The sequence below is a fragment of the Neolamprologus brichardi genome, chromosome 6 (genome assembly GCF_056152115.1).
Source record: "Neolamprologus brichardi isolate AB-2024 chromosome 6, ASM5615211v1, whole genome shotgun sequence".
Lineage (NCBI taxonomy): Eukaryota > Metazoa > Chordata > Actinopteri > Cichliformes > Cichlidae > Neolamprologus > Neolamprologus brichardi.
The window spans coordinates 18,556,303-18,583,036 of NC_142109.1; the positions used below are offsets into that span (position 1 = coordinate 18,556,303).

General features: G+C 42.3%; 2 protein-coding genes across 3 annotated transcripts; one reads left to right on the forward strand and one right to left on the reverse strand.

Annotated features, from left to right (window-relative positions):
* The first annotated feature begins 1,165 nt into the window (after positions 1-1,165).
* Positions 1,166-11,015, forward strand: rfc1 (replication factor C (activator 1) 1). Its single transcript, XM_006787254.2, has 23 exons — positions 1,166-1,278; positions 2,490-2,636; positions 2,724-2,799; positions 3,533-3,628; positions 3,725-4,020; positions 4,115-4,186; positions 4,317-4,394; positions 4,484-4,819; positions 4,930-5,043; positions 5,136-5,315; positions 5,688-5,792; positions 6,024-6,444; positions 6,547-6,659; positions 6,770-6,884; positions 7,198-7,286; positions 7,536-7,673; positions 8,310-8,405; positions 8,494-8,747; positions 8,844-8,961; positions 9,189-9,334; positions 9,440-9,653; positions 10,237-10,419; positions 10,510-11,015. The coding sequence occupies exons 1-23, from the start codon at positions 1,276-1,278 to the stop codon at positions 10,603-10,605; spliced, it is 3,486 nt and encodes a 1,161-aa protein (XP_006787317.2). The 5' UTR covers positions 1,166-1,275; the 3' UTR covers positions 10,606-11,015.
* Positions 11,016-11,629: 614 nt separating this feature from the next.
* wdr19 (WD repeat domain 19) lies at positions 11,630-25,438 on the reverse strand. 2 transcript variants are annotated; one of them, XM_006787257.3, is made up of 36 exons: positions 25,297-25,438; positions 24,241-24,332; positions 24,080-24,145; positions 23,846-23,971; positions 23,536-23,651; positions 23,318-23,433; positions 22,629-22,709; positions 22,326-22,438; positions 22,052-22,225; positions 21,701-21,771; positions 21,406-21,578; positions 20,981-21,101; positions 20,782-20,888; positions 20,567-20,683; positions 20,174-20,329; positions 19,732-19,879; positions 19,405-19,609; positions 18,840-18,999; positions 18,311-18,421; positions 18,020-18,129; positions 17,876-17,933; positions 17,415-17,561; positions 16,913-16,995; positions 16,734-16,817; positions 16,505-16,651; positions 15,918-16,042; positions 15,670-15,779; positions 15,513-15,581; positions 15,343-15,420; positions 14,521-14,617; positions 14,302-14,426; positions 13,526-13,607; positions 13,277-13,427; positions 13,048-13,171; positions 12,874-12,950; positions 11,630-12,134 (listed from the first exon to the last, which is right to left on the reverse strand). In XM_006787257.3, the coding sequence occupies exons 1-36, from the start codon at positions 25,300-25,302 to the stop codon at positions 12,014-12,016; spliced, it is 4,047 nt and encodes a 1,348-aa protein (XP_006787320.2). In that variant the 5' UTR covers positions 25,303-25,438; the 3' UTR covers positions 11,630-12,013. The 2 variants fall into 2 exon arrangements, with proteins under 2 accessions (XP_006787320.2, XP_006787321.2); XM_006787258.3 differs by lacking the exon at positions 24,241-24,332.
* Between the last annotated feature and the right edge of the window lie 1,296 nt (positions 25,439-26,734).

The following is a 26,734-nucleotide window of genomic DNA, read 5'->3' on the forward strand; positions in this document are numbered from 1 at the left end:
GAATGGGCTGGATCCCTGCTGTCACAGGGTGAGATGCAAAGGACATCGTGGACAGAATGCTGGCAATCATGCTCAGCGACGGTGTTAAACACTACAACACTGTGCCCCCAAAACAGAAGATTTCTTTTACTTATACCAGTATACTGTTTTTGTTAAATTTCTGCTAAGTTCATGGTCAGTTTTTCCTTGTAGTTCATTATAATAACAATAAAACTGATGGATCAGATTCACTGAGGAGCTTGTGAAAATACTGAGATTTCTTGAGGACCAAAGTAATTCAGTTTATAGCACATCCACTGGTTTGTTGCCAGAATGGCAAGTTTTAATTTTGAATATGTAAACGAACACAGACTACTAAAAGCAAAAGATGTAACCCTAAGACTTGCTGAAAAAAATGTCACATTTGTTACCTAGATTTTTACTTTTTGTTCTTAGCATTTCAGACACCTCACAGTGCTGATACTTCAGTCTCACACAGACTGAGGTGGTTTGATGTGTGAGGTGTTTGTCTGACCTCAGGAACATCTTCAGGTGGACCAGGAGTCAAACAGACAACCTGTTCTAAAACCAGAGGAACTCAAATACCTAACCTGAAGGTTTTCATAAACTCACCATGTTTGGTTTGTGTGAAAGTCTCACGTTTAAATACAAGAGTGTTTTCCTCCAGGAGAGTAGTTTTGTTTTTTTTTATTTGTATTTGCATTTTTAGTTAAAATCTGTAGGTTATTCAGGTTTTAAACAATATTCAAACAGTGCAGACACTACAGTTTATTTTTATTTTGTATTGATTGCTCAAACCATATGTATTGTGGTCATTTTTTGAGTTTGATTTTAGTTCATATATTTATTTATTTTACTTTCAATTCTACAATTATGGATATGAAAGTTGAGCATTACACTAGTATTATGAAATCAGTGATACACCTCATTGCTTTCAGTGGTAAAAGCGCGCAGATTTTACCGGAAATTCTTCACAATAAGAAATTAATGCAAAAAAAAAAAAAAATCTGTTAATTTATACCACAACAAAAAATATTTTTTGTTATTTATTGTTTTAAACTTTTTATTTTATTTATCTTGACATATCTCCAAACCATTTAGGTTTTCTTTAGTCGAATAAAAAAACGTCATCGTGGTGACGCGGTGACGCACGCCAACCAGCTGCCGGAGCGTCATTTCCAGGCGACCGCGGACTCTTGCTTCGCGCCAAGCAGTTGAAGCTTTTTCTTACTTTTTTTTGATAACAGACCAACACAGCGAGAAAGCGCGTTCACAATGGTACGTGACATATTTCAGCTGCTTTTTCACTCAAACTGGAGCCTGTGTGCATAAACACAGCGGGTAAATATGGAGGAAATGATGCTGTTGTGTGGTTAAACCTTGCTGCTGCTACTGATGATGATGATGATGAAGAAGCGCAGTGCGCAGTTAGCTCCTGCTAAAGAGGATCAACTTCAGTCCTTTGGTTCAGATAAAGCTTTGAGCAGCAGGTGAAGAAGGTGAAATCTGTGAAGTGTAAGAGCGTTCAGTTTGTAGTTTGTGTAGCTGTGCGGTCTGCTGTGGAAGCACACTGACTAACATGCAGAGGGGTGACAGTTTAAAGGAAAACCATAAAGCAGTGGGTGTAGAAGGACACACACAGGTGCAGATGCTTCCTCACAGCTGCACTGCAGGCTACAGTGAAGCAGCAACATCTGTGGCATGAGTGAAAAGACTGAGCTGACTTTGAATACGTTTGTTTTTGTTTGGGTGTCAATAAGGTGATTTTAATTCACTTAAATAAAACTAAAGATAAAAAAAAGCAAAATTAACTGATGCAAAATCAAAAGTTGACTCGTGGTGTAAACTCATAAAACCTAGCATAAGGAAATGTCCTTATGCTAAGATTTTCACTGGGAGTGACAGGATGTGGGAACATTCATAGATGTATTGAGGACATGCAGAGGGTTGGTGTGACAGATGGTGGTTATGTCCACTAATGGGAGCAGCAGAGTGAAGAGGATGGCTTCATTCAATTATCAAGACAAGCCAGCCGGTATTAATTTATGTATCTGAGTAAGCATAATAAAATGGATTTAAGTAAAATAAGTTATTGGGGAACCAAAATAACTACAAATAGGTATAAAATAAGTGAGCTAGTCTACAGACAAGATTGGTAAATAATAAAAGATTTCCACTTTTGGGGAAAAAATGAATATAGCTGCCTTTGGCTGTGAAATTCATCTTTTCTAATTTGCAAAATGAGATTATGTGCTTGAGCTACAAAGATGTGGATGGGGTAGGATGGAAGGATACAAAGTCTCACTGAGATGTCAAAGAATGAAATAGTTTTGGATTCGTAGCTCCTACTCCCAGGCACTTTGACTGCATTATGAGTCTCCAGGGCTGTCAGGATGTTGTATAGTTTTGATAAAAGTGATTTTTTTCCCTGTTTTTTCCTTTTACGTAATTCTGTAATTCTTACAGTTTGTACTCTTCTGTGTGTGCAGGACATCAGGCGGTTCTTTGCACCGACGTCGGCTAAGCCTGCGGTGCAGAAACCTGCCCCGAACGGAAATGACAAACAGGAGAAGAAGAAGAAGAATTCCTCGTCAACGGACGAGGAGGTGAAAAAGAAGAAGAAAGAGGCCAACAAGGTGAGGAGCTGCCCCTTCTCCTTGTCTCCTTTATCTGTTCCTCTTCATCCTGTTTATCCGGCTTTATTGTGGTTTCGTGTTCTGTAGGTCAAAAGCAAAAAAACTGAGGAGCAACGCAAGGATGGGGAGAAAAAACGAAAGAAGCACGCAGTCATAGCCTCGGGTAGGCATTTCCTCCACAGTGATGTCTCGGTGTCACAGCATTGTTATTTTTCTGAAGGTTTTTAAAGGATTTGTTAAAATACATTACTTTAATGTAGTTTATTGCTGTTTGGGGGTTTGATGAGATGTATGCGGGGACTCAGAGACCTGCAGCATCCTCAGGCTCTTCTGTGCATCTGGATTTAAAAAAAAAAAAGATAACACACATTTTCAAAAGTTTACAAAGTATTTAGCCTCATATTTTCATCCAAAGATGAATGGAAATAGATTGTAGATTTAGATGAGGACAGAATTATTAGCCCCCTATGAAAGTTGGATTTTCACCCTCTCAGACGCAGAAGAACTAGCAGGGTCAAAATGTTGTAGTTTTCAACAGTCTCACACATCTCCCAACCAATCACAGCTCATTCTTCCTCACCTAATCTCTCAAGCTCCTCCAGATTGGATGGATTTCAGTTCACCCCACAGATTTTCAATAAGTCTGAGTTTTGTGCACTTCAGTCAGTAATGTGGAGGTAGTTCCTCACCAGGATTCACGTGTGTTTTGAGTCGTTGTTGTGTTGGAAGACAAAGCGATGAACCAGACCCAGTTTTGCTGCTGACTGTTTGAGGTTTTCTTTCAAAATCTTCACATGCCCATCTTTCTTCATGATTCCTTCCACTTTGAGTTTTTCTTGGAGCCTTGCAGCCCGTTTCTGTGCAGGGTTCTAGTGATACGTTGTGTTTGTGCTCAGACTCAGATGAGGAGGAGCCAGTGAGGAAGTCGAAATCCCCCAAAGAGAAAGCGAAGACGAACAAAAAAGATCCCGTGCAGTACGTCTCTGAAACAGGTGATGCTTCAGATGTGCTCTTACCCCAGCGTTAAAGGAAAAATGTCTTTTTTTTTTATAAACGCGTGATAGGAGGCCTCTCTGTTCTGCTTGTAGACTCGGACAGCGACAACTTCCAGTCCTTGAAGAAAACTTCCAAATCCAAACAGAACGGCGCCGCAAAAACGACAAAAGCGAACGCCGCGAGCTCTCGTCCGGAAGCCAAACAGTCGGGGAAGTCTCCCTCCACCCAGGGCAAAACCACACCAAAATCTCCTCCTGTGCCTTCCACCCCAAAGTCAGCTCCGCTCCCTCAGCCCAAACACACCCCCACATCAGTACTCGATTACTTTGGCAGCGCGAGTGTTCAGCGCTCGGACAAGAAGCTGGTAGCCAGCACCAAACGAAAGGCTGTGAGTACTGAGGCATTACTTCTGTGTGTGTTTCCTTGTTTTTTTACTCATCCTCTCATGACTCAGTAACGATCCTTTGTAAAAAACTCCTCAGCCGACTCTCACAGACGACCTGATAAGCGATGAGGAAATTGCCAGGCAGCTGCAGATGGAAGAGGACATGGAGGTAGGCTGATCAGCCGCTGCTGGTTTATTTGACTTTGAATTAGAGCTGCTCAGTAAATTGACAGATGGCTGTGACCGTAGTTCATTACAGCTCTTCTGCTGTTCTCATGTTTTTGCTGCTTCACTCTCAGCTGGAAAAACAGGTCCACGAGGATGAGGAGTTTGCCAGAACGCTGGCCATGCTGGATGATGAGCCAAAAGCGAAGAAGGTAAAGGCTGCAAGCATTAAAAAGGCTTGTGCAATTAAAGTCTCAAGTTTATTTCAAGTCTTGTTTCTTTTGTCTTCCCAACCATCCAGGCTCGCAAAGGCTCTGATGAAAAACAAGTCTTGACCACGAGCCCCAAAAAGAAAGCCACAGACGCCCCTGGGAGCAGCTCGAACACCAGCGTGTCTGAAGATGTGGTTAGTCCGTCTCCCAAAAAGACCACAAATCCTGTAAAAGCCAGCTCCAAACTGGCCATGATGAAGAAAAAGGATGATGACAAGAACGAAGGGGTGAAGAGCAAAACCCCTACTAAGATGAAAATTTCTCCCAAAAAGGAGCCCCACGCTTCATCTATCTCAGAGAAGACGTTCACCCCCAAAACTGGAACCACGCCCACCACACTTAAGACTTCTCCCAAGAAACCAGAGGTGAGCCACACAGACGACCTATCAGATCAGAGGAAGAAAAAACCTGAGCATATAGATAAAAATATCCACTTCAAACAATTTAAAACCCAGATTATTTGCCTTTGTCTCAGAGCACGAGCACAAGCCCTGACGACCAAGAAAAGAAGAAGGCCAACTCTTCAGCTTACAGGAACTTCCTGAACAGAGATGGACCACGAGCTCTGGGCTCAAAGGAAATCCCGAAGGTAACCTGTGCTCACTGTAGACGCCATCGTTCAGCTGGCCAGCAAGCTTGCACTGCCTTTGCTTTACTGCCTGCGTGGTTTGTGTTTTCCAGGGAGCAGAAAACTGTTTGGAGGGCTGCGTGTTTGTCCTGACCGGCGTCCTCGAGTCCATGGAGAGAGAAGACGCCAAATCTCTCATCGAACGCTACGGAGGCAAGGTGACGGGCAACGTCAGCAAGAAGACCACCTACCTGATTCAGGGCCGAGACAGCGGTGCATCGAAGCTGGAGAAGGTGATTAGCGTGGCATTCTTTGAAACCAGACTGTCTGACAGATCTCTTTGGACATGAATGCATCACCATATTAAAGGATTTGACATCAATAGAAAAAACTGTCTGAAGCCCGAGCTTTTATCTCACAGGGATTAGCTGTTCCAGCACCGATCATGTGTGTTATGAGTACTTTATCAATACATATGATAGAAAATAAGGAAATTCAATAAGAATATTAAGATAGACTTTAAGGATAAACAGTTTGAGCTCCAGATACGAAAAAATGGCAGAAAATGATAATAAAAATCACTCCTTTTTTCTTTATTATCCTCTATTTTTCCCACACACACGTGAAACATTTTGCTTCATAGTTTTGTTTCTTGCGTTTCTCAGGCGGAGAGCTTCGGCACCCAGATCCTCGACGAAGACGGTCTGTTGGAGCTGATCGGAACCAAACCAGGAAAGAAGTCCAAGTATGAGATTGCTGCGGAAGCTGAGGTCAGTATTGAAAAATATCCTGTAATGTACAATTTAATCTTTTGTACATCAGTTAAACTAAAAAAGTATATATATATATATATATATATATATATATATATATATATATGTGTATAAACTTATCTTGTGTCACAGCTGCTCATTTCTGCTCTCGGATTAAACGCTTTACATTAAAAGATGAATGTTACCCATTTCCGCTGGGTTTCTATACCCTCTGCTTTTGTCACATAGAGCAAAACCACAAAGACCAAGACGCCTCCAAGCCAGGCTTCAAAGAGCACCCCGAAGGCCCAGAAGATCTCTCCCTCTAAGGGTAACTCCAGGTCACCTCACACCCCGAGCCCTTCAAAGACGGGACAGGCACAAGGCCGCGGTACCAAGACCAGAGACGGTGGGACTCCACCCGGGAGAGGCTCGGGTCAAACTGCGCGAAGGGAGCTGGGCCTTTCCTCTTCTACCTCTTCTTCTTCTGTCCCAGAACAATCATCCCCATCACCCTCAGAAGAGGGTGGCAGCCTGCTGTGGGTGGACAAGTACCGTCCACGCTCTCTGAAGGCTGTGATTGGCCAGCAGGGGGACCAGAGCTGTGCAAACAAGCTGCTGCGCTGGCTGCAGAACTGGTACAAAAACCACGGCAGCGGCAAACCAGCAGGTAGCAGAAGACTGAACGTGATTTGTTTTTGGTCGATTTCAGCTTTTCAAACCCGTCTGTGCTGAAGTCTGCGTGTGTTCTTTTCTGCTTTCTTCTATGCAGCGGCTCGGTTTGGTAAGTTTGGAGGGAAAGATGATGGCTCAGGATTCAAAGCCGCTCTGCTCTCCGGACCGCCGGGGGTGGGAAAGACCACCACGGCTGCCCTGGTCTGCGAGGTCAGCGTGAAAACACACACACAGATTTATTGTGAGCAGTCTGTGTGCGTATTGAGCACGCCGCTCTAATCTCAGCCTCGCGTTCACTGCGTCTGTGTGTCGTCCTGCAGGAGCTGGGCTTCAGTTATGTGGAGATGAACGCCAGCTGCACTCGCAGCAAAAACAGCCTGAAGGAGGTCGTCGCCGAGTCGCTGAACAACACCAGCATAGAGAACTTCTACAAAGGTCACTCCAGTTTTCAACTGCCTTTATACAAGTGATTAAAAATGACACGCAGTCTGTGCACAGGCCGGTGTCTCTTATTAAAACAGCAAAGGTAAACAGATGTGGTTGTTGTTCTGGTACAGCAGCGACTTCTCCATTAAAGTAGATAAGAGCTCATTTATTCCACTTTTTCTTAAACAGCAACTCTGGCTGTGCTTTTACAATATTTATGAAGTGCATGCTGGACAAACTTTTTAATAAATTAACATAACATAACAACAAACGATTAATCAGTGACACTTAAACCTTCTTCTTGTTTCTTGGCGTTTTGCAGGCACGTCGCAGACAGTGAGCAGTAAACACGTGCTGATCATGGACGAGGTCGACGGCATGGCTGGTAACGAGGACCGTGGAGGAATTCAGGTAAATGACGGCTTTTTTTTTTACAGACTGTAGAGATCTTAACTTTTATAAGTTAAAAGTTTTGGATTAGGGAAATGTGGAAAATAAGCACTCACAGGTTTCAGCGCTGGTTGATGGTCGACTGAGCAACTGCAACAGAAAATAGAAGTTCAGTCTGATCCTCAGACTTCTCCAGCTGACCTTTAGATCACATGCTTATTGGTTTATTTCTGTTGTTTCTTCGATATTGATGTGTTTCTGCTCCTGTAGGAAATGATCGGCCTTATTAAAAATTCAAAGATCCCCATCATCTGCATGTGCAACGATCGGAACCACCAGAAGATTAGATCTTTGGCCAACTACTGCTTCGATCTCCGCTTCCAGAGACCTCGAGTGGAACAAATCAAGGTACTCACACATATGTCCTATATATAGCTTTCAGTATAGATGGTGCCTTTCCAGATGTGCAAACACTAATCAGAGCTTTGCATGATGAACTTGTGTGTTTTTTAATGCGAGAGCCTGAAGATTTTTGGCATTGTCCTCGTGCACAGAGGTTTCTCCAGATTGTCAGAATCTTTTGACGAGATTAACTGTAGATGATAATATTCGCAAACTCTTTATAATTTTGCATCGAGGACCATTATTCTAAAATTGTTCTGCAGTTTTCTGCAGATTGGTGATGTCATGTCACTGACCTTTTTCCTGTTAATCCAATTAGTTGCTAAATGTTCCTCCAGATGTTTCTTTTTAGTACCACTTACTTTTGACTTTTGTTACTGCCATCAAATTCAAAATAAGCTTAGTTTAAACATTTGAGATGTTTTCTGTGTTTAATTGTGTTTTCTTTTATTGTGGATTTTATTAGTGAGGTTTTTAAATAGTTTCCTCTTTCTTTTATCTATATGTAATCCAGTGTCCCAGCTGCTTTTGGAGTTGGGTTTGTGCTAAGTGACAGAGTGATAAACGCTAGAGTTTCAGTCACCCAGAGAAACCACAGCAAACAGCATCTATGACAGTCGCGCTTACTTCTTCATTTCTCAGGGAGCCATGATGTCGATGGCTTTCAAGGAGGGAATCAGGATCCCGCCCCCAGCTCTTAACGAAATCATTTTAGCCTCCAATCAGGATGTCCGACAGGTAAAGAAATCAAAGCGTCAACTCATAACAAGCCTGAGATGGTTGTCCTGTGGTTACCTCCTTACCACTGTGGCTGTTTTCTCTCTAGGTGATCCACAATCTCAGCATGTGGTCAGCCAAGGACAAGGTGATGACGTACGACCAGTGCAAGTCCGACGCAGCCAGCGCACGCAAGGACATGAAGCTCGGGCCGTTTGACGTCTGCAGGAAGGTGTTTGCCTCGGGGGAGGAGTCGGCCCGCATGAGCCTCATCGACAAGTCGGACCTCTTTTTCCACGACTACTCGCTGGCGCCGCTGTTCGTCCAGGAGAACTACCTGCACGTGCGCCCAGCTGCTGCAGGGTGAGAGAGGCCACCTGCTTCATCCCATGCGTAAAATTGACCAAGATGTCGAACTTTTATTTTAAATTTGCTCGTTTCCTTTGTTTTTTTTGGCAGTGGCAATCTGAAGTCCCACCTGGTGTTGCTCAGTAAGACGGCTGACTCCATCTGTGATGGCGATCTGGTGGATAGACGAATCCGCTCAGGACAAAACTGGTCACTGCTACCCACCCAGGTAACACACACACACACAAACAAAAGCATTGCTAGATTTTCTTTTAATCATAGTGAAAGCAGCAGCTAGCTTATCATGAGAGCGTGAAAAACAGGACAGTAGCCGCTCAGTGAGCCTTGAACGTTGATAAAGGCTCCCTGTGGGATGCATACACAGGTGCTTCTCTGATGAAAGCCACTGATCATACTTCTTCTTGTGTTTGTGTTTGTCTGTGTGCATATTTGCAGGCCATTTATGCCAGTGTGTTACCAGGCGAGCTCATGAGAGGCTACATGAATCAATTCCCGATCTTCCCCAGCTGGCTCGGCAAGAACTCCTCGACCAATAAACACTCACGCATCGTGCAGGAGCTGTCCTCGCACATGGGTTTAAAGTCAGTGTTTCTTCTTCATCATCTTAAAATGATGCTTTTAACACATCGCTGAGCTCAAACTGCTGCTGCACCAGTGAATTATTTTATCTGCTTGGCTCTTTTCAGGACACTGAGCAGCAAACAGGCGGTCAACCTGGATTACCTGCACTACCTGCGACAGGCGATTCTAAATCCACTCCAGAAGCACGGAGCGGAGGGCGCTGCCGAAGCCGTGCAGCTGCTGGACGACTATCAGCTCATCAAGGAGGACGTGGACAGCATCATGGAGATCAGCGTCTGGGGAGGACAGCCCGACCCCTACTCCAAACTGGACTCCAAGGTGAGGAGGCGGCAACATTTAACTGTTTTGGTTTTTGTATTTTAAGTTTTACAACTTTTCCTACTGATAATGACCTCTACTACTGAGGCTCCTATAGAAATATCCACTGAAACATTTGTCAAGACAAAGAGCTTCCAGAACTTTTTCTATAATACACATTTGTTATGTAGAAAAGCTAAGATGTCCTGTTGAAATCGCACTTCTTTTCCTCATATTAAATGGTTTTTAAATGGATTAAATGGTTCCCTGGTCTAGTCCAATGTAGATCAAATTATGTATGTTGCCTATGATGTAAATGAGTTTGATGTCCCTGTATTAAAGGTAGTTTTTGTAAAATTCTCAAACATTCTTTAACTAAAAGCAGTTATATACACCCACTAGTAAAATGCTGCCCCCTGGTGGTGGTGAAAATGTTGTTAAAAATCTACAGAAGGGAATTACAAAAAGTACCTTTAAAACCAAAGTTATGACGTGAATGATCTCAAATTGCTTTGTCAATCTCTGCAACTCATGAGAACAGAACTGGACGTCTTTACGTCCCAACAACCAGCCAGTTTTGACACCTGTCGTTGTCACCTTCCAGGTAAAGGCCGCCTTTACACGGGCATACAATAAAGAGGTCCACCTAACACCATACTCCCTGCAAGTGGTGAAGAAAGGCCGCCGTGGTGGGGGAGGGGACTTTGAGGGAGGGGAGGAAATGAGCCAGGAAAATCCGGAGTCTGAAGACGAAGGAGAGGGGCTCAAAGCAGACGCTATGATTAAGGTGAGTACATTCAAGTTCTGGGATCATTATAAGTGTTAAGTTCACCTTTCTGTATATTTCTCACACATGCATTTCTGTTCCTCCCTGCAGCAGAAGAAGGCCAAACCCACCAAGGAGTCAAACAAGGAGAAGAAGGAGGATTCTGGGAAGGGTAAAGGCAAGGGCAAAGGCAAGGCTAAGAAATGATCCAAGGAAGAAAACTAGCCGCCCTGGACTGGACTGATGATGTTCTCTGCACGTGTATCTATCCAAAGTAGTAAAACTGGTCCCTTTAAACTCTTGAATACAGACTGAGGAGCGTCGCACCTGTTTTTTTTAACTCCAAATCTCGCCATACTGAACAAATGATGTGCGTAATCTTCTCGCTCCACCACCATCATGTCTGTACATCTCTGTAGGAACGGGTCTCATCAGGAGTGTCGTTCACTCTTTCTGATAATGCGACTTTGGCTGGAGGACTGTTTCTTTTTCTACAACTACAGTACAGAAATGCTTTTGCTTTTGCGCTGCAGTCAGCACAGTTTCTTTTTCCTGTAAATTGCAATTTTGTAAAAAAAAAAAATCCAAACAAAAATACACGAGTATTAATAGAGAAATGTGTTGCCTAGTGACTTATTTGAACAATTTGTCTATATTTGTATATAGTTGAAAAATGTTAAAAATTCTGGGGATCCAACAAGAGGGCTTATCTCATGCACCACTATCTCGACGATAGCCGAGCAAACTTACATTAAATCGACTCAACAGAAAAAGCGTCCAACTGTGGACAGACTCAGCTGTGAGCAACTGCAGATTGTGACTAAATGGTTGCCCTTTTGATCGGATCTGCCACAGGGTGAGAGGCGGGATACACCCTGGACTGCTCACCAGTCTGTTGCAGGGGGAATCACCAGTTAACCTTACCACACTAACTGCATGTCTTTGGACCGTGGCCCAAGTTCTATACAACAGCTGCCTCACAGAGCCCTGAACAGGAATTACATGGATGATAATTGAAAGAAAATCTGAAGTAACCTCAGACAGTAACCCAGAGGAGAAGTGAAATTCTTCCACTCTCCTCGGTGTATTGTTGTACTGCAGTGACTGATTATAATTTGAAAGAGACACAGAGACATCTCAGTGTTTCAGCTTGAGCTCTGGAAATGAGCTTGTTGCACAATTTTGATACCAATGATGATAAAATAGAATTTCTTAATAATAAAAAAACAACATTTTTATTGAAAATACAAATTTTGTTAGAAACATGAATATAGAACATTTACTGAGCCCCTCCCCCAAACACACTGGACTACCATATTAAAAATGAGAAATTTGGACATCTTTATATATTTATATACACACACAGACACACACACACAGACACACACACACAGACACACACACACACAGACACAATAAATTCAGCCACCAGCTCGTTGCAGCTGACCTAGTTGATGTTGAATCCTCAGAATACGGCTCAGACCCGCTCTCTTTACAGCCTCCTGCTCTACAAACTACAGCAAAGTGCAAACATGCTACCTGTGACTTACTTGTCCTCATATCTCTCTGTCTCAGACTCTCACACACACCCCTCTGGTTGATGTCTGTTGTACTTTTACTGGGTTTCATCAGGTTCGTAGGTTTGGAGGTATTTTGCACAGTCGGAGATCTTTATCACCTGACTGGCACTCAGACTCTCAGAACACATAGGACATGATGTCTCCCTCTCCAGCAACCTGGAACAAAGTTCAGTTTACACATGAACATTTAAAATTTCTATTAATTACACTAATTGATTCTGGTTCTCTTTAGTGAGAAAGAATACAGCCAGAGGACTTTTAGCACAGATACATGGTGAAGTGGTTAAATGGGTTTTTCCTGTTTGTTTGAAAAGATAAAAAGTTGTTGAAAAAAAGGGCGTTGAAAACTTTCTATCACATAAACTAGAATAACAAAGTGACCATTCAATGGTTTTATGTGCTGTTCTGCAAATGCGATGTAGATGCCAACAACAGCTCGAGCTCATTTAATTTGGATGAGAATCAGGTGAAGATCAAGGAAATCGGTAAAAACTTTATATTACCCACCATTTGTTATGGATCGTCTTAAATTTCAATTTGTTAGATCATAACATAAACGATTTAAAAACACGCTTTAGATTTTTATGAACGCATCAAAACTGGAAATAAAATGCAGAGTCTTTCCCGTATGAATCACTGTTAAACACCAGTTTTGACATGAAACACACTCTAATGTTTAAAATAAGAGAAGCTTCCTCTTAAAGTGAACATTAAGATTACTGATAAAGGTGGAAAAGTATTCAGCGCTCCAATAAAAATATAACTTTTGGCAAAATAACAAAAACAAATTTGACTCTGTCATGTTCAAAAATAGTCAACAGGGAAACCAGTTCACCCACTGCTGGTGAACTGCTCACTATGGTTTTATGATTTTAGATGTGAGTGTGCCACTTACAGGATGAACTGTGAGTGCAGTGCAGGGAATTCACAATGAGGACAGATGGACCAGTCCTCTTTCAGCATGTGACGACCCTGAGGAAGAAGCAGATGGATCGAGAATCAGATGAAGAGTATACGGGTCTGTCTTGGTAAAGAGCATCACAGTGTGTGAGCGAGCCGTCCTGTGTACCGTGGCGATGCAGTAGGGCAGGTTGTTTTTGCAGGAAATGCAGAGCAGTTCGTTCTGTGGCAGCTGGAAGCCACAGAAGGGGCACGGAGTAGTTTCCTCCTCCAGCTCCGACTTATCCGGGCGACTAGGGTGCAGATGGGAATTAAAATGAAGAGTCAGGGGCAGAATGGGCAAGAGGAGCTGATAAAGCAGAGGATGGATGAAGAGGGTAAGGATCACACAGACTCACCGAACCATCGCCTCAATCTTCTTCCTGTATTTGGTGTCGATGTCATTGCGATACTCCGGTCTCATCAACATGGCAGCGAAGCTGAAGGCCGAGTTCTTCAGTCCAGCGCGGTGACATTCGATGACTGCTGACGTCAGAATGGGAACAACATCTACCCACACGCAAACACACACCGATGAGTTTTTGGCTTTTCACCAGCGTTTAGGTTTTATCAGCCATCGTGTGAATCGGAATGACGAGTTGACTCACGTGCAGGAAACTTGCTGATGTTGTTGCTGACGCGGATGAGCATCCGTGCCCCCTTTAAATGGTCTCCTCTCTTTACATGAATCTAAATGTAACAACAACGAGAAGCAGGAGTCAAAAGGGTGCTTGCGTGGGCTCTGACGATATCAGGAGCACTTTGTTTGAAACTTATCCACACCTGCAATGTTGATAATTACAGGCTAATATGTTGAGCACAATTTGTTACCTTAAAAAGACTACTGAAATTCAGTACACTGTAGGTGGCAGTAATAGAACATACAGAATGTAATTCTTATACTTTGGAAATAGCAGGATCGTGCTGAAAAGGTCAAACCATAGTTTTAAGAGCCAAACAGTCCAGGACCCTTTGATGGACCCAGAGATAAGAAATAAGCCTGTATTTGTAGTTTTATATGTAAACAACACAGTCGACCCTGTCGATAATGGCCAGCCTTCGACTCCGCCTCCATCTGGAACAACTACTAAAATCTTTTAATTAGGACATGCTCATTTTATCCTAACCCTCCCACCCTTTAAGGCAGACAGCTGCCCCTCCCTGAGCCTGGTTATGGTTTCTTCCTGTTAAAAGGGAGTTTTTCATTCCCACTCTCACCAAATGCTTACTCAAAGGACATCGTCCGATTGTTGGGGTTTACGCTGTATTACAGTAAAGTCGTTCATTTGTTGTTGTTTTTCTATCCTCAGCTTTACAATTGTCCAAAAAGACAAAAATTGCAGACCGTCCGAGCAGCTGCATGACAGACGTGTGCTGTACTCACCTTGACCAGTAGGTAGGAGTGGAGGATCATCAGATTGGTGGCCATCTCAGCAGGGATCTTAATCTTCTGAGCCTGCAGCTCTGTGTACATGCTGAACAGCATGTCGTGGGCATTACGGTAGTTCCCTTTGGAAGTTACACACAAACGATTGGAAGCAAGCATGTTTTATTGTGCTGTTGCTGCCCACACATAAATATGTTTGTGTGAATCTGTTTGCACCTGCACACTGCTCTTCTCTGGCGATGATGATGGCAGTGCGAGCTGCCTCCCTGTACTGCTGCAGGGCCATATACAGCCGGAACAGGTACTTTGCATCCTGGGAGGAAAAGAGAAACATGAACTAATAGATTTTAAAAGTTTCCCTCTCAAATTTACTCAGGGCTCTAGCTGCATAAAACAGTAACAGCTGCAAAACTATCTGGTTTAAGTTGTGTCTTTGCCAGACTGGTGACCCATCTATCAGAGGCTTCCTGTGACTGCTGGGACAGCTCTAACTCCCCTGGGACCCACCCACTTTCAGATGCTCCCTTTACAAGTCATCACAGCAGATCATCTCTGTCCCTCTCACCCAATCCCTAACGTAATCATCTGCCACACCAACCCTCCGCATATCCCCATTCACGACATCCATGAGCCATCTTCCATTTTTTCTTCCATGAGCTAAGAAAACTGCCTCAAGTGCTTAGAGTTAAAACAAGAAAGCCTCAGCAGTATTGAAAATCTTCTTCTTCAGTCCTTCAAAGTAATGCTTACTACAGACAATCTGTCAAACAAACTCCCGGCTGCTCTCTAATCACAGATCTGCTGTCCCATTACCTCTTGAAACACAACATTTGTGAAGAAAGTCTAAATCTTCTGGGTCCTTTTTAATATTACATCAAAAACCAGAAAACTCATGACTACAGCTGCTCACTGAAGGCGCTACAAAGAATATATTCACAGGGAGAAAAGGAAGTAAAAATACTGCAGAACAATAATTTAATAATCAGATTATGCTTGCTGAGTTCAACCTGAAACAAAAGGCTCTCGTGATCCAGTTACCTTGGGCATGCCGTCACTTTCCCCCATCAGGTAATCTATCAGCTGATTGGTCAAAGAGCTGTCCTTGGCCTGGCCAACCTGGAATACACACACATCAATAAAAGAAATGTCGCGCGCACACACACACACACACACACACACACACACTCTCTTTAGCTCACAGCTCTCACCGTCTCAATCGCCATCTCGATCGCCAGGTTGTCTTCAGAGTTAGGGCACAACAGGAAGTGCTTCAGCGCCTGACAGTTGTCCAGAAAGAAAAGAGCCGTCTGAATAACAGGAGTCATAAAACTAAACATGACTGATGAGTGAATTCATTGCTCTTACTCTGCTGTACTGTCCACACTTCTGAAAAAACTTGCCAGCCTGCAGGTGCTTCTTCTCTCCCTCAAAGTAAAGAGCGATGCTCTGATAGTCCTCCTGCGTCGCCTCAGAACCTGATGAACACAAAAGCCACCAGCCATGAAACAACAGTGAAAACTACACATAATTAAACAGAATAACACAAAGAGAAAACAGCTCAGGCCTCGAGCAAACACTGCAAAAGGGAAACACATTTCCAGAAACAGGCTGACCGATGATGTCTGCGTAGACCTCCATCTGTCCGTGCTGCTGCGCCAGCTGGAAGGCTTCATCGTTGCAGTGAGATAAAACTAGGAAGTGGATGGCTGAGCCATAGTCGTTCAACCGCAGAAAGAACCTGGGGTGCACACAAACAGACAAATGGAAAAAAATTAATAAAATCACCAAGCGGAAACAAACAGAGCTGACAGAAAATTAATGAGCACCAACCCTAACAGGAATGAATCCTTAAAGCCTTTAAACATCAAGTACACTGAACCACAGCTACTCCCAGCTTCTACTGTGATCCTCCTAACTGTCATCCATCACCTATTAATAACATTTACAGGCCTAAAAGACATTCAATTCTCTAAATCTATAGTAATAATAGTCATTGGTTGCAGCTTTGTGAATACGAATGTATCAGGCACCAGTTATGCAACCTTCAATCTCAATAGGTCACTAATAAAATAACACGGTACTGCCAATGTTTTTGTACACTCAGTGCCTTTAATTTGTTAAGCTGTAAAAGCTGTCCCTTTTCCAGTAAATGTTAAAAAAGTGAGTTATTTGTTGGATTTTAAGGTCAGTAAAATCCTACCTGGCAACCATCTTTGCTCCATCGATGCTCTGCATCTCTCTGACGATGCGAACAGCTTCCTCTGGGTTGTTCAGGTGGTCCAGCAGCACGCGGATCACGTTGTCCCAGTCCTTCGCGCTTTCGTAGGCTCGTGCCGCATCCTTGTATCTGTGCACACAGTTCTCAGGACGTCAGGTCCCTTTCAGCGATCCACACATCACAGCCGCAGGTACACAAACTAACAACCTACTTGCCATCCGCCTCCTTGGCCTTTGCATACTGCAAATGAATCTTGGGAGAAGAGACATTTGGAAGCAGCTCTCCCACCTTTGTCCTGAGAAAGAAGCAAAACATAGTAAAATCCAACCAAGATGATGAGAAACGTGCAGATTGGATATGTTAGTCAGGGTTTGTTCATATTTGCCTCACCAGTTTTTGCAGCGAATGTAGACAGAGGCCGCTTTGTCATAATACTGTCCTTTTTCATAGAGCTGAGCAGCTTCAGAGTATTGCTGTGATAAAGAAAAAACACACACAGATGAAGATATGAACAAGACACCCCACCTCTGATCTGTAAATGCAGTCGTCTCCATTTTTCAAAGTCTGACAAACAAAGTAAGACAGACTTTGACTAAAATATACACAGCATATGTTGTGTATATTTCTGCTTATAAAATCGGTAGAGACGCAGCTGAGACTCACTCCAACAAGGCTGTTACTCACACTCAATTTTTGCTCCAGTTTGTCAAATCTCCCCTGGACTCGCGATAAGGACAGGGATTATTATATTTTTAAATTCCCACAGATGTCCCTTATCCGTGGAGCCTGAGGTTTTTCATTTTGGTCACATGGTTTTCAAGCTGTAACTGACTAAATTTAGGGATGCTTTTTTAGGTGGAAATGTCTGCCAAAAATGTGGGGCTGACTCTACCTTCATGCTCTCCAGTATGGCCCCACATTCCTTCTTGAGAACTCTGCTCGGGTGCTGGATAGCCTGAGCGGCTCCTCTCCTGATGTCACCCATCCTGATGGACATCCTGGCCACACCTGCCTGGCACGCCTCATCGTGCTCCTGGAACTGCCCAGAGACGGGGAAAATTAGAAAAATGGCTACAAACACAAAACTGCTTTATTTCCTTCACCTCTGACTAGAACCTTCAACTGCCATCTTGTGCAACAAATAGAAAGAATATAATCTGTAACTTGTGCTTGATGTACAGCGACCCTCCAACCTGCCTTCAAGTGTCCTCTTTGTAAATACAGGGAGAAGGTGAGCAGGAGATAAGACTCTAGCTGACATTTTCAGCTATGAAACACTTAAAAAAATAACACTAAGTCACAAACATCACTTAAAAGGAAAAAACTGAATCGTCAACATGAGATTTCTCTTACTTTGCTGTTGTGGGTCATGCCTTTTTCATAGTGTGCCAACGCAGTAACATAATCTCCGCTACAAACAGAGAGAGTGAGACATTTAATGAGAGTGTAGACAAATCAGGTCTGTACTAAACCTGTGCCATGTGTGTAAACACTTACACAAATTCTAGATGAACAGCATATTCTTTGGATATAAAGGGAATCTGATCCTCTGCTAGCCTCTTGGCTAACATGAGAGCACTGTCCCAGTGCAGCAAGTCTCTTCTCATCTAATACACACAAAGACACACACACGATACTACATTAACAATATTATGGTTACAGATGTTCTGCATGCAGTAAAATCTTATGATTGTAATGAACAGCTTAACATTTTATGCATGTGACACCATAAAAAATGCAAGGAGTCAATTTTCAGTCTCTTAAATGTTTACACAGACGCAAACACACCTCCAGAGCAGCGACTGGGGAAGTCGAGGACAGATAAAGGTCTTGGGCCCGGTTGTAGTCCTCCAGAAACATGGCCAAATGTCCTGCCAGTAAATTCATTTCCTCTGTACCCTGGAAAGAGAGAATGACGTAAATACTAAGAGAAAATGAGAGAGGAAATAAGTGGACCAGTCTAAAATTAGAACAGACAGAGGCGATATCTGTCAGGAAGAATCTGTGACACACAAATTATGTTTATGTTTATTTAAAAGGGACAATGCATATTAATTAACATGAGAGCATAACTAGTAAATATGCCAGATTTAGCTGTACAGGCTACTTTACATCTGTGGTCGCTGGCAGGTTGATGGCATCATAAATTAATCAACACAACCAAACATACAGAGGGATGTGAGCATAATTAAAAAACAGAAACAGATGTAAAATAAACACATATCCAAATAACATATTAAGAATCTAATGCTAAAATCATTTTATGAAAACACATTAGGACTTTCAGTGAGATTATGAAAGGAAAACGTGTGTATACCTGGATGCTCTGCAGAGACAGCACCATGCCGACATTGCCACTCATGCGGTACACCTGGATGGCCAGCTCAACCTCCATGTGGACCAAGCAGGCTTTGCCCAACTCTGCCCAGTCTGCATTAGTACCTGCAGACTTGCACAGAGCCCAGGCTTCGTGGAACCTGGACAGGAAGATCATGTTATTTATAAGTCCTTTACGGTTCTTCTCGCCTCCATCAAAGTCGTCATTGGCTGCCTTAAAATTGCAATTTTGTAAGTTAACAAACTGCTTATCTTGAGTGAAAATGTAAAAGCAGGTAAGAAAAGTAAATCAGTGGAAAGGGATGAGTGTTTTTTTCAGATGCTTTCTCTTATATCAAAATGAAGTTTGATAAAAATGTTTCAAATTAATAACTTTAATCTTTTCCTTCATAACATTCTTTCAAAGCAGCGCAAAGCAAAACCGACTGCAGACGGGACAAATTCATTCCTTACATTAAACATTTGCATGTGAACCAACAGCGATATCACTTTAAGGCCGTTTCCACCTGGAGCACACACAGTTCAGTGTTTCCAGCATCGCTGACCTTTTGAGCATGAGAGCCTGGGCGAGCTGCCTGCTGAGCTCTGCCGATGAGTCTGTCGCCGTGCGCTTCAGGAATGAGTGTGTGCTCAACTCCACTTCGCTGATTTTACCGCTCGCCGTTTGACAGGTCAGCTCACCGTTGTGAAAGAGCAGAGGCTTCTGGGAAAAGGGGAGCGCAGTGCTCCCTACTAACACCACCTGTGGGCCTGAGCAGAGTCACAGAGAGAGGAAATACACTTAAAAATATCACCTGTAGTAGATTTGAATGCATGTGGGCACTGATGTGACCTTCTTATTACTGCCCCGTGATGTGGTGCCGTCCCCCTACCATAGATGGTGGTTTTATGCAGGGCGTAGGTGTAGACTTTGTCATCATCATAGGCTACAAACACCCCTCTGTCTGCATGCCAGTTGTCCCAGAGCACTCCTGTGATGGTGGGTGAGAAGTTGGGGAGCTCAAAGCAGGACTCTGTTGCCTGCAACACACACACACACGTATGTTACTGTAATTCTAAAGAAGTTATGCCCCCAAATTAATGCTGAAAGACTGCACTTCAATCACATCTTGATTGCTTGATTTAAAACCCAGTGTGGTGTTGTACAGATGGTGGTTTCTGCTGCTTCTATTACTACCACAAAGTGTTACACACAGTGACATTCATCTTGGTGAAATATTCATTATCTTATTATAAAGTTTCACTACAATATGCTCAGGTACTTTATATGCTTTTTTATTTAGGTGAATATTAATACTTTTAAAAATCACTGACGTTTGCAGGGGAGAGCAAGAAGCCGCTGTTCTTGTTATCGATGAACACCAGTCGAGAGCCAATAACATCAGGGAACACTTTCCTCACACCAACTGAATGGCTGTAGCTGTTCACTGTCTCCCAGTCCTCCACCAGGACAGACACCACACTTCCAGACTGAGAAAAACAAAAATTTAAGTGATATTAGCAAGTGACAAAAAACCAAACAAAGAAACAAAACACTGAGGGGGAAAGGAGGGATTGTGAAAACAGGACATGACTGACAAGAAAAACACAATTAAACTAAAGATAAAAAATTTTTTTTTAATAACTGACAGTGTTATACTGATAGCCCTCATAACTATGACATGTAGATTTTGTACAAAGGTGGGTTTTTTCTCTGATCGCACTCACATCAGTGCCATAGTAGAGGAAATCAGCAGTGAGGGCGTGGCAAAGGATGCGGCCTTTTCTGTCATCGTCTGGAAAAAGCTTCATCTGCTTCTTCTCGTCCTGATCTTTGCCTTCAATCTAAAAACACAACACATATACGGAGGGCTGTAGTTTATTCATGAGATAAAACAAAAAACGATGAAACCTGCTCGGTGATCAGTCACCAGATGGCTCACCACATGCAGCTGGACTTTCCCCTCAAACAGCGCTGCTGCGTAGTCAGAGTTAAGACACATGCTGGCTATTGTCCCCAAATACTCGATGTCCTTCAGCTTATTAAAACCTGAGACACACAGAGACATTTCAGGGACGTAGAAGGGCAGTGATTCACTCTTGGAAACCTGACTCAGTGGACATACACACACACACACACACCTGGTTCCTGGTCTACCAGGGCGTAAAACCAGGCTCTGTTGTTCATCCCCACAGCCACATGGTACGGTCCCACTGCAATGAATGTGGGCTCTACTTCCACTTCTATCGTTACTGGACTCTCCTGAAACACAGCAACAGATTCTCATATTACATATTACATTTTTAAAGAAATCCTTCCTCTGTTTAAGGGCTGCTGCGAGCCTGTATGAGTGCGCTAATCCCTCGACTCTATTAAAAAAAACCCGGTTTTTAATCCAAGTTGTTTGAGTTTGTTGTTTTTTGCTGATTTTCTTGTTTTATTTTTCATCTTGTTGCCAGCAGTAAGCCACCTCAGAAAGTACTCTCCTATCTCTGCTGTTTTTTGTTTTTTCAGAATAATAACTGATGACAATTATAAGAGAATCCGTGTTTGTGTGTGTCCTTACCTCCTCCACCTGGTTGCAGACAGTGACCTCCAGCAAGGAGGTGAGGTAGGCCAGCCGGGTGCCGTAGCTGTCGCCAAGAATGGGCAGCTTTGTCAGGAAGACATGGAGCGTCCCTCTCTGTGTGGAAAGTGCCAACAGCTGGCCGTCATCTGTCCAGCTCAGCTGATCCAAACCTGTAGCAGGAGACACAGCGGGATCCACAGTGATTGAAGAATGTAAGATGGTCTAGCTGGATGGTGGAAAAAAAAACCTAAAACACCCCCAAAACAAAACAAAACAAAAACAACAGCCTCACCTTTATTCTCATCATCCAGCTGAATTATACTGCTGATATCTTTGCGATCTGACAGCTCGTGGATTTTTATGCTGGAGCAGAAGCACAGGGTTAGATTTTTCCCATTTACAAATAATTTAAAAAAATAAACAAAACTGAAATGGCAGTCCAGCTGCTTTATTGAAAGTCTGCGTGCATCCTTGCTTGATGCTGGTGAGATGGCCACACTATTGAGTCAATCTTTACAGCTATAAGTGTGACACAGCTCATCCCTGTGTCTCCGGATTTTTGTGGGGCAAAAAAACCAACAAAGCACACTTTTTTTTTTAAACATCACACGAAGATTCTGAAGAGTGGTGGTGTTTTGCGTACCTGTTGTCCCCACAAGACGCAGCCTTGTTCAGTGCTGTGGAGATGGCCACGCTGTTGAGACAGTCTTTATGGTTGTGAGCCTGATAGAGCTCATATCCTATCTCCCTGATGTGTGTGGAGATGACCACAAAGTATCCATGGGAGAAACCAATGAGTATATACCCATCACCATACCTACAGAGTGCAACAAAGATGGCGAGAGAACACGTTTTACTGCAAATAACTCAAGTGTGATTACCAAAGCTTGTTGTGTGTGTGTGAACAGATGCAATACCAGCGGTAGGACACAATGTTTCCATAGCGGCGCTCGAAGGCTAGCTCTATTGGGTTTCCAGGGTCGTTGATGTTGAAAAGCATCAGGATCTTCTTGTCCACAGAAACACTCACCTGAAGGGTGGAATGACGTGCACTTTTTCCATGACACATTTCAGACATCCTAAACCTTTTATCGCCTTCATAGGAAAAATTGATTTGAACTTTTCTGCAAATCCTAGATCAGCTGTCATGTTCAAACAGACCTTCTTAAAATTCATCTCCAGTACAGGTTCAATTTGAAACTAGCAGAAAACAGACTCACTGTGCTCTCTCCTTGAGCTGACCTTTCATCCGTCTTCATCACCGAGAAGTAAATTTCAGCAGGCTCACCGCGAACTGTTGTCTGGCAAAAGATCAGAAAGTACTCTCTGTCATTAAGGCCTGCTGTGACTGATTTTTATTCCAGTTCAGATTTAATTTGGCGTACCTCAGCCTTTTCTCCCTGTTTCCTGAATAGCTACTTAACATCCACCCTACCATTGAATCCATTTGTGATGTGGCTTTAACAAACAGGTCTGCTAATAGTTCTTTGGGAATCACCTTGTTGGTGCAAAAATACTATTATGTATTATTGTGCATTATGTAATATTACATTATGTCTGTCACACTGTGTTATGTTTGGCATTTTTCACAGATTCAACCAAAGAAATTATGTGTTTTTGTCACAGGCGTATAGTAACAAAATGCCTAAAAATACAACTTAAAATTGCCTGCTTGCTAAGCTTTCTGCTATGAGTTAGCCTTCTTTATGCTTGAATAATCCCTTGATCAAATGGCTTAACAAACAAAGCACAGACTGAAGTGAAAATGAGTGAAAAAGCAGCAAATGTCCAAAGAAAAACTCTGAAAGACCTTCAGAAAAACTGGAAAAACAATTCTTAAAGAACATTAAAAAAATTATAAGACATGAGGCCTGGTTTAAGATTTTTGCACACTACTGTATTTGACTACCTGTCTGATGGTGTCTCCCTCATGATTGCTGATACTCAACGTGTTGTCGTCACTCCCAAGAGCCAGCAGATTCTGGGAGCTCCAACAGCCACAGGTAATCTTCTTGCTATGTTTGCCTATCAAGTTCGGAGAGAAGGAGGCAGAGAATCAATATTACAGAACAGACTAAAGACCATTAAACCATCCAAGATTATATATACAGTTGTGTTGTGTGTTACCCAGCACAGGGATCTTGCGTGAGGTCTGCTGATTGTAGATCAACAGGTTTCCTTTGACTGTTCCGACTGCCAACAGCGGGCTAGTCTTTGACCACAAGATGAAAGACATCTGATCTCTGTTTGAAACCATCAACAATGAGAACACAAAACATTTAGCTTTACTTATTTCAAGATTAGTGTTCTGTTGAAACAGGGGAAAAAAACATATTTGCAGTGAAACTATGCAATGACTAACACTTGCATCACTTATTCAGCAATTAACTGTAGTAGAATGATGGGGTTTTATTTTCTCTCTCTGAAATGGTCGTACCTCATACCGCTGTCTATCTGGGATGTTTTACTGACACTGGCATCCCAGAGAAAGATGGAGCTGGATTTTGCAGCTATCACTGCCAGAATGTCCCCATCCTTATCCCAGTCCATCCCCACACAGCGTCTTACAGAGAAAGAGGAGAAAGGAAGTTATTAAGAAAACCTGAACATTCAGTGGCTAAAACTGTTAGATGACACAAAACTGGAATCTGAGTGATTTTCTCACACTTACCCTGGAAGATTGATTTCAGTCCACTTGTGTCCATGTCGATCAAATATTTTCACTGTGTTGTCCTGTCTGTGTGATTGAGAATAAAGCTCAGTCGAAGATAAATAGCAGACTGTTACACAGCCTTCTCAGAGCTATTTTGTTAATCAAAATGGCATACTCACCCTGCAACAGCGATATAATTACCAAGGCTTTTCTGCCACTTGTACAGCAGGTTAGATCCTGCCCAGGCTTTTTCAGCAAGCACAAAAACACTCTGTGGATTTAAAGATGTCCTTATAGGTTTTTTTTTTCCCACTCTACCAATTTTATAGGTCAAAATGAAGAGCATTATAACAGACAGAAAAGGGAGTCGCTCAGCGTTGTCAAATCCAAGAAAATGTATCCAAGTTAAAATTTTCAGGGTACCTGATAACTGATTGTTTCCCCAAATAAATCTGTTTTATTGATTAGTATCACTTCACATTTTTCACCTATTTGTCCACACCCCACGGTTTTGAAAGCCACTTACGTATGTGGAGGATGGATTTTTGGAGAGGTTCAAAGTCTCTCTCTGGCACAAGTTTTAGGAATTCAATTAATTTATTTTTTCATGTTAGCACCCCAACCTAAGAGACATACAGTACTAAATTGATGGAGTGCCACTTCAACGTACAGTTTCATCTTATTTGCTTCTAAATACATATTAAAGCATCATCTAGAAAGCTCCTTAATCAAACTATATCAAAACATGTGCCAGATAGCTAGGTGTACAACATACCCATGTACTGGATGCAACAAAATACACCCGCAGAAGTTACTTATAAAACAGAAAAGTGACAACTAACTTATTTTAACTTAGCCTAAACTCATATCTGCGTTATCATTACAAAGATTAGCTCAGCAACCTAAAATATTTTAACAAAAACGCACAAAAAACGCTGTTTAAAAAGACGGGTGACAAAGGAGAAAGGTGCTATGGGTGATATTATTTTAGCTGTGAGTATAGAGCTTTTTGTTATCACTATGTTTGCCAAAACAGCCTGTTCTTTCGATTATTGGATAATACACAACGCAACACACATTTTTAGTGGACGTTGGTCGACGTTCAGTCAGTCTTCAGCTAACACTTGGCTAACGCTTGGTTTCTAGGAGGTGAATAAACGCAGTTAGCATCCAGCTAAGCGTGTGGAACGAATGGAATTAGTGAACAAAAATAACATTAATTTATTGGTACAAACCTTCATCGCGATGCTGTTTTGTCGTTAAATACTGGAAAGGACAGGTATTCACTTCTCAAAGCATCTCAGACTTACAGATATGTATATGTATTACCCACAATCCTTCACTCTGAAGCGTTTGCGGTTTGGCGCTGTCATGGCAACAGTCAGCAGCCAATGAGGTTCTGTACAGATTAGAGCGATCAATAGGTTTCAAACAAACACTGTAAAAAGAAGATGTAAAAGATAAAGAGGAGCTCTCATATTTAACAGTGGGTGTTGTTTAATATGGATTTGTTCTATATTCAATGCACAGAATAAAACACAGATTACTAAATAATGGACACCGAAGAAAGCCGAAGGAACTGAAATATGTCTCTTCGCATGTGAATTTAGCCTTTGGCAGCCAATAATTTTAATGCTCTGGGCATTATCTCGGAACAGATATGTACTGGTTGCCCTTTATATTATAGCATGCAACAAACGGTGTGGATGCACTAAAATAAGAGGGAATAATTTAAGGCTTTACAGGAAAAGACAAATAATTATATTTTAAGAAATGTTAAATAGGGAGTAAGTCATTTTAAGTAGTGTGTAAGGTGTTCAGGCATTTTTTACATGAAAGGACACACAAATTATACTATAAGTTATTTTAAACAGGGGATTATTTGTGGAAATTCTTCTGTTCACAATGTAAATATGCTGTACGTCTTGATGCATGCTCAATCATCAAGGTAAGTAAATCTCCAAAAGTTGATTCTGTTCATCTGGACGTAGCATATTTAAGTAGCGTAAATACGCTGTACTTTTAGGGGCATGACAACTGTATATTGATATGCATCGTGGATGTTTCACTATATAATTGTCTGCTTATATTACATGTAAAAATAAGATGAGGACTGTTCTTGCTTTCCTACCTGCCCATGTGATCTTGTAATGATGAAGTCCAAACAATAAAATCAGCGTGAGTTAATCCGGGCTCGACAAGTGAGTGGGTGTTACAGTTAAAAGTGCAATGAAAATTACAGAAGTTAAATGTTCCACCTTGTCTCTTGTGAAGGATCTCCTTCACAATCAAGAATCATTGTCCAGATTCAAAATGATTTCAAAGTTTGTCGAACCAATGGACAAAGCTAAATCACCCAACATAAAGTCTCTCTGTATTTCATTTGCTCTGGGAATATAATTAATACATTATTTTAAAAAAACAGGCTAGAAAGTGAGCACTGCATATAGCATGAGAAAGAAAACAATTCATTTCAGTTCTGACAGGATTTTCTAATCAACTGCAATAAATGGCATGAAAAAGTGTTATTATCCATCCATCCTTCTTCTTCTGCTTATCTGGGCCGGATCGTAGGGGCAGTAGCCTAAACAGAGAAGCCCAGACCTCCCTCTCCCCAACCACCTGCTCCAGTTTATATGGGGGAACACAAAGGTGTTCCATCCCTTTATGCAA

Bases quoted from the DNA above. Each gene is read 5' to 3' on its own strand.
- rfc1 (XM_006787254.2), top strand. The intron at 4,820-4,929 runs GTGAGCCACACA...CCTTTGTCTCAG, and splicing joins CTTCTCCCAAGAAACCAGAG to AGCACGAGCACAAGCCCTGA. The intron at 6,445-6,546 runs GTAGCAGAAGAC...TCTTCTATGCAG, and splicing joins CGGCAGCGGCAAACCAGCAG to CGGCTCGGTTTGGTAAGTTT.
- wdr19 (XM_006787257.3), bottom strand. The intron at 18,130-18,310 runs GTGTGTTTGCGT...TGTGTGTATTAG, and splicing joins CCCCAGTCGCTGCTCTGGAG to ATGAGAAGAGACTTGCTGCA. The intron at 17,934-18,019 runs GTAAGTGTTTAC...CTCTGTTTGTAG, and splicing joins GCTGTTCATCTAGAATTTGT to CGGAGATTATGTTACTGCGT.